We start from the raw sequence: 7,407 nt of genomic DNA, 5'->3' as shown, positions 1-7,407 counted from the left end.
GCCCCTGATGATGATGATGATGATGAGCTGATCCTGAATATTACCTCGGTCCCAAATTACTTGTCTTAGACAAGTAATTTGGGATGGAGGGAGTATTAGATAGCTACTCTATATCCGTTCCGGAATCATGTTTAATCCTTGTATGCGCTGGTGCTGGTGTTTTAGGGACCTGTTCAAACAAAAAGAGTGCTAGCTACTGTGCACATTCAATTGTAAATGGAGATCATTTAGGGCATCTAAAATGGTACTCCCTCTGTTCACTTATGTAAGACGTTTAAGCCTGTTCAGACGGTGCTCTAAACAGTTCAAAACCAGCTGTCTAAACCGCCTTATAAAAACAAACGGAGGGAGTAACAGAGAAGTTTGTCAGAAGAAAATCTTGTCAACAGATGGAGCCACACGTTTCCAGGAAACTACAACTGATGCTCAATACTTCAAGTCTTCAACCAAGCCTTCTCTTCTTTGCAGATAAAAACGCTGACCATCTCGCCAGTATTCTACATATACACCAGCAGAGAGCCGTTGTCACTTCTTTTCTCTCCCCAAAGTGAATCCAGCAGGTCTATGTTGGTGTTGCTGCTTTCAAAGTTTTTATCTGCAAAGAAGAGAAGGCAAGCTTTATTTCTTGTTTTCCACATAGACCAAAGTAAAGCAGCAACACCAACAGAAACAACAGTGCGATCTTTGCCGGTGTAAGCTGAATAAGGACATTGGCGTCTTTGGATTACCCAAAGCACTCCCCACGACATTCCAAAGGAAACGAGCCATCGAACAAGTACGCCAGACCAGCCTCTTTTACTTAAATTGTCTTCCGTAAGGATCCTTCCTTTGATCACTAACCAGATGAAAGCTTTACTCTTTAAAGGCATTTTCATTTTCCAAAGTAATTTGAAATGGAAATCAACTCTCCTAGCTATAATGTACTGATAAAGGGACTTTGCTGAGAAAATGCCAGAATTGGTCAACAACCACCTAATTTTGTCAGGTTCATCATTCAGAAATGCCTTTAAAGAGGCTGTTCTGACGCAAAAGTAACATTGTAACTGACATGAGCTTCCCAAACTATATATGTCTGTTCAAAATAGGAAGGGCTAAAAACAGTGAACACTGAAAACTGGAAAAACAGTGGTCTGAGTCTGTAGAGTAGCACTTGTGGGTATTGCAATTTAAATTGCACTTCATTAAAACACGAGTAGGAACTACACCTTCAGGCTGCTACTACTCTGTTGTTGATTTAAATGCAACTGAAGTACATGTTGGGCATACCTATTCAACATAGCTGTTATCTGAGTCGACTCCAAGAGTGTACTGTAGAATGCGAGGTAGAAATGTAGACTGCAGAATGCACTGAAATTTCAGTGAACAACAACACTGATGATGAATGCAGTGTAGAATGTGGACTGAGTTGGAAAACTGCAAACCTTATCAGTAGCAAAACACTGAAAAGTGAAAACTCATTGTTTTCCATAATTATTCCATGCCGACCTTTTTCAATCCTCAAACCTGAACTTTTTAGGCACACCACCAAGTCTTCATGAGTTCTGGATAAAATGTAAACACAAGTGGCCAGAAGACAACCAGAACAAACACAAGAACTCCTGCACAAAAAGCCAACAAAAATGATGAATGCAAGAACACCTAGTACTGATAGCAATGTAGCAAGTCTCATTTACTTCGTACTTATGCCATAGTGATATGTTGATCCTAAGACCTGAACCAGGCAAGTAGACTACCAAGCACGATGCATGAATGACAAGAACCCAAATTTTAAGGCAACATATGTGGATGCAAAAAATATTGTCTTGACAAACACGAACAAACACCTGCACAGAGAACCAAAATAAATGGCGATTACGTCACAGGTTTCATGATTTTCATTTAGGAAGAAAAAAAATAGAAACTCAGGAAGCATAAGTGGACAATTATGTTTATTTTCTTGACTTGTGAGAAGACAAGGGGAATGGAGAAACAAAAAAACCTAAGTGATGATTTAGAACTACTTCCACTACCGTTCAGAAGAAGTTGGAAATTTGATGTCGGAGGAATATAAATGGAAGTTTTTTAATGAAAACATACATGGAAGTTGATATAATTGATACTGTAGAGAAGGACTAAGGTTCTAGTTCAGATTTACTTACCAGATTTATGTACATGAAGGAAGATGGCTACAAGACCCTCATCCATGTGCCAAATGTGAGTGAATTGCAAAAAACATCGACATTGAAGGCTAGAGTTGCAGAAATGACAAGTCTCTAGTTTTGTGCCCAAAAACACTAATTCCCAGGCTAATTTTTTACAGAAACCACAAGTCGCTCTACAAGGCTAGAAGAATGCACAAGGGATGTCCAAGACAGAAGCCTGCATAGTAGATGGAAACAAACACTTGTCAGATTATTATGCATGAAAAAAACAAGTGTAATAGTGGAAGCTGGGAAGTGAGTGACAGGGGACACAAACAAGGAAGCAGTTGTCGTTACCTTCTGTCAGTCTCCATGTTGCAGTAGGATTTTTGGGATGGTTCCCACTAACCCTCTGCACTGTTGTAATAGCTCCTCGTTGCCGCATTCCTGGACATCTAATTCTTGCAGTGATTTTGGGAGGCCATCATTTGGCAGCGACAGGACGGCCGGACATGAGCGGACCTGTAGCCGCTGGAGATTGATAAGCTTTTGCAGCCCTGCAGGGAGGCTCTGAAGCTTGTCGAAATACCAAAACTCGAGTTCCTGAAGGGACACGAGGAGGTGAAGGGCATCCTCTTGCTCCTTGGTGAAGCGCTCAATCTTATCAGGGACGGAGGCGAGGAGGTGAAAGTGCAGGCAGGTGAGGGAGGAAGACAGCAAGCTGCAGATGGGTGCGGCGAGGAGGCCCATGGCCTCATCCGTACAAAGGATATGTACTTGGGATGAACTCGAAGGGGAAACTAGCTGCAGCTCCTGGTCTTCTCCTTCGTACTGCAGCACCTGTCTGGGATTGGGATCCCAACCAGCAAATGCTCTAGGGCTGCCAAAGACGATAAATTCTCTGAGATGTCCCAGGAGAGGCCCCAGGCCCTTGCATCTTAGATCCTCTCCACAATTGCACAATTTTAATCGGGTGAGAGAGGTGAGGTTTGCGAGAGGCTCCAGCGTCCCCATGCCTTCCACGCCGTAAAGCTCGAGGACTTGCAGGGAGGATGGGAAAATGCAGCAGGAAAGCGAGCTCTTGGCGGATAGTATCTTGGGGCTGTGAAAAATCCGTAAACTCTAGAGGGACTGTAGGGCTTGGAACCCTCCTCCTGCAGTGGGAAGACAAGTTGAAGGGGGTTCCACTTCCACCATGACCAGCTCTGGGCATCTGTTGATGACCAATTCCCTGAGTGAGTCACAGAGATGGGCCGGGAAGAGCAGCAACCCATCTTCTTCCTTCTCCTGCTCCACCTCCGACGCGGCTGCTAAAGTTGTTTGCTGCACATCCACCCTCACTGAAAGCTGTGTTATATTTTCACAACTGGCAATAAGTAGCTTGGAGAGCCTTGGGAGGTGAGCGAGAAGCTCCGTTAGTTCCTTCCCACTAGGACCACCAAGTGATTCCTGGACCACAAGTAATTCCTGGATCATAGGGTGCTGCCATTCCGCATCACCCTCACCTCCTAATGGTCCAACCAGGCAATCTGAACTCCTTACATCCAATTTCTTCAGTGAGGTTAGCATTAGAAGGTGCTTTAACTCCAGAGGTGGGCACTTCTCGAGTACTAGCTGCTCGAGACCTGATAGTTTATTGCATGCTAACACTTGATCTAAGCTCTGCAGTTCATCCTTTCCAACAATTTTCAATCCTACTCCATAGTAGGATGATCTTGAGTACTTGAACACCTCTAGTAGCTTTATACCTCGTATATTGACAGAACACAGTGTTTCAGTCTAGGGGATAGAAGGCACTAACAAGAATTCTGGACAGGATATTATCTCAAGCTCTTGTAGTTTGGGAAACCAATCAATCTTCCAATCTTGATATGCAGGGTTAACAATGCGGTTTGAAAATGGCAACTCCAAGAGTTTAGGGCAGTCCCTAATAATCATTGCTTACAAAAGAGGAAACATATGATGAGTGGCCTGTGATGGTATCCATTTTTCAAAACTTCCCAAGCCAACAAGTTCAATCCTTATTAGCCTGATAAAGCTCTGCTCTATAACGAACTCTTTCACCGTGGCAATATGCTTCAATATTACTTTATCAAGGCCCCACATCTTCCCTAAAGAAGGCAGACAGTGCCAGGAAACACCAACGAGCTGAAGAGATTGAAGAGCTTCAACAACAGCTTATCACCTAGCCATGTTGGACAAGAAGAGCCTCCGTGCCCTCTAATGCACAACTCTTGAACATATCTATGTGGTTGAAGGCTTTCAATGACAACTGCTTCCACACAAGGCTTGCTATTAGACCGCTTACTGTCCCAATCTAATGTTAACCTCTCCAAGTAGTTTTTCTCTATCAGCTTTGCTTTGGTTGCTTCTTCTTTCGTGTGTATATTCTCAAGGTTATAGATGCCAAGCTCCCTCAGTTCGGTTAAATGCTCTAGTTGCTTTGTTTCAAATCCTTCCCTTTCTTTATTGACTCTAAATACTTTCAACTCTTCTAAGAGTCTGAGTTTCCCCACATTATAAATATTAGAATGAAGCTCATCACTCGGGGTATAAAAACGACACAACTTTGCAAGCTTGCTCAAGTCTCTGGGCAAATCATGACAGCCATACCATGATCCCAGATCCAGAACCCTTAAATGATAAAATCTGGAAATGGCAAGTGGTAATTGCATCTCCTTCCCATACTTTTTTGTACCCAGACATAAGTATCGTAGGTGGACAAGTGCTGAAAAGTTGTGTAACATGAACTCCACAGAAGTTGGCATGTTAACCAGACGGAGAACACGAAGACCATTTGCTTCCATAAACAAATCACTCAAAATGCTGGCAAAGCTCTCATCCATTTCTCCAAATAACATCAAACTATGCAATTGCTTAACCTTCAATATCGTCTTCAGTTTTCTCAATTGTCCCTTAAAGTTCTCTTGAGATAGTGTATCATCATCATCTATGATTATAGACAAGTGACGTATGGATGGCTTAATCTGCACTGATCCCACATTAGACCGATGTAAACTAATGTATTCATGAGATCCCATGTGCAATGCTAAATCATGTAGCAGGTCATGCATTACATAACGCAGACGACCATTAGTTTTCTCTTCTTTGAAAAATCCATATGTGACCAGATCATTTAAATTGCTCAGACCTATATCTTCCAATGTTTGATTTTGACCACAAGGTTGTAAAATATCTAGTCCTATCCACAAGTTGATTAGCTCAGTACTACTATACTTGTAATCTTCAGGAAACAATGCAGAATAGGAGAAACATTGTCGCTGATGGAAAGGAAGATAGTAATAGCTAAGCTTCAAGGCAGACATAATGTCATTGACACCGGTTTGTCTCTCCCATTCTTTACTTTCTAAGACTCTTCTCCAGTGACGCAAATTAAGGTTTTTTCTCAATAATGCACCAACAGTTTTTTCAGCAAGAGGAGAGCCCTTTAGTTTTTCCATTATCTTATCTCCGGTCTCAAGCAAAAAACTATGATCACTTGTAAAGGGCTCATCAACAAACACAAACGAAAGAAACAACTTCCTAAATTCTTTGGATTTTAATCCTTCCAGTTCTATATAATCAGCTGTTTTACCCATATTTGCTATTGCTGGAAACCGCGTCGTGAGTAGAATCATGCTACCTTTTTCTTGCGATGCTTTGAATGGCAGCAATAACCTTTTCCAGTCATCCCCATTATTGAACTCCCATACATCATCCAGTACAAGCAAAAACCTTTTGGATTTTAATCTCTGTTCAATCAGCTCTTCGACTTTGCCAACTTTTTCCCCTTCATCCCGAGGGATATATGTGTTAATCTCATCTAGCAGCTTACTCAAATTGAGACTGAGTGACACACATACCCAAATAAGGACTTGAAAATGATTTTGAACTTGTTGGTTTCTATATATGTATTGTACCAGTGTTGTCTTCCCTATCCCCCCTGGACCGACAATCGGAAGCACGGTTAGATCCTTGCTGCAGTATTTACCCTTGGTCATATAATGTATGATGGTATGCATGATATGGTCCCTCCCATACAATTTCTGCTCCGTACTTTGGCCAGTGGTAATGGGACGGCTCACTGAAATATCAGGGACAGTCATACGGTCACAACTCTGCAGAATCTTGGTAACCTCTGTACGCACAGGCTGCAGTTGCTCAACAATGCACTTCATTCTTTCAGAGACATCAACCCTATTAAACCCCAGTACTGGTGTTTCCTTTTGTGATGCACCACGAAGAGTTGGCTGGCCAGAATGATCATCACATACATGTGGGGAAGATGAGCAAAGGAGGAGTTTACCGAGCTTGGGCATGCATCCACTGACCTCCTGATTGGCATTTGGCGCCAAGGAGGAATTGCTGCATGACCTCTGCCTACCATGAGGCCAAACGCAACAGCTGACCCGTTGTCTTGCCGCTTGTACTTCTCCAGGATCACATGCAGGGCTGGAAGCAGATGACCTCGTGGATAAACCAACCAGTTTGCCAACAGTTTTGGCAGTGTGGCGAGCATTGAGGCAAAAATCATGGACGCAACCCTTGGCATGATCTGCAGCGTCATACATGCCATGGAGATCGTCGTGGATGCGGAAGTAGTCCAGCTCGTCCAACAAGTCCTCGGCACAGTGCGCCGAGTGCTGCAGCTTCCCCAACAACTCCTCCATAGCCTGGCCTTGGATCTGCTTGCCGCCGGTGAGTTCAAGCGTGGCCTTCACGAGCAGCAGTTCCATCCTAAGGGCCTCGATGTTGGGACCCAAGTTCTCGGTAGCACCCCAAGCCTCCAGCAAGCCATCGGCAATGGGGGCCAGCGCCTTGCCCACCACCCATTGCGCCGCGCTGAGGGCCACAAGCATCCTCTGCTCAGACACACCAACGTATTGTTAAGGAATAAGGATCTGTGATGTGATGTGAGTGTGAGGACCTACAGAAATTAAGAGAAATTTGTTTGGTTATTAATGCACACCAATTATGTAGCGGTAAATAAGTACTCACTACAGAGAAAATTGATTGTGATTGCAATTTGCTGCTAGGGAGTACCCGCAGCATCACAAGAGGAACGAACAAATAGTACTCACGTAGACGCGGGAAGGGGAGCCGCCTGCCTGCCGGCCGGCGTACGTCGTGGAGGCAGTCGCCGGTAAGGGAAGTCGTCTGCTGAGAGTTGTGTAGTTTTCTTTTGCTCCGCTAAGGAAGAGGATGGAGATATGGTATGGCGCGTTAACTGCAGGGGGGAGGAAGATATCTACAGAGAGATGACTGTCATGGTGGCTTTGTGAGTCAA

General features: G+C 43.8%; 1 protein-coding gene across 1 annotated transcript; it reads right to left on the bottom strand.

Moving 5' to 3' along the window:
* Window positions 1-237: 237 nt before the first annotated feature.
* On the bottom strand, window positions 238-7,036 carry LOC123172556 (putative disease resistance protein RGA3). The gene is made up of 6 exons (XM_044589506.1): window positions 2,478-7,036; window positions 2,139-2,358; window positions 1,681-1,823; window positions 1,422-1,598; window positions 1,267-1,335; window positions 238-595 (listed from the first exon to the last, which is right to left on the bottom strand). The coding sequence occupies exon 1, from the start codon at window positions 6,977-6,979 to the stop codon at window positions 4,232-4,234; it is 2,748 nt and encodes a 915-aa protein (XP_044445441.1). The 5' UTR covers window positions 6,980-7,036; the 3' UTR covers window positions 238-595; window positions 1,267-1,335; window positions 1,422-1,598; window positions 1,681-1,823; window positions 2,139-2,358; window positions 2,478-4,231.
* Between the last annotated feature and the right edge of the window lie 371 nt (window positions 7,037-7,407).

This window comes from Triticum aestivum, unplaced genomic scaffold (genome assembly GCF_018294505.1).
Source record: "Triticum aestivum cultivar Chinese Spring unplaced genomic scaffold, IWGSC CS RefSeq v2.1 scaffold13409, whole genome shotgun sequence".
NCBI classification, from domain to species: domain Eukaryota; kingdom Viridiplantae; phylum Streptophyta; class Magnoliopsida; order Poales; family Poaceae; genus Triticum; species Triticum aestivum.
The sequence above is the reverse complement of the archived record's forward strand: the minus strand, read 5'-3'. Positions and strand labels throughout refer to the sequence as shown.

Excerpts from the sequence above, each read along its gene's own strand:
- LOC123172556 (XM_044589506.1), bottom strand. The coding sequence starts at position 6,979 with ATGCTTGTGGCCCTCAGCGCGGCGCAATGGGTGGTGGGCAAGGCGCTG.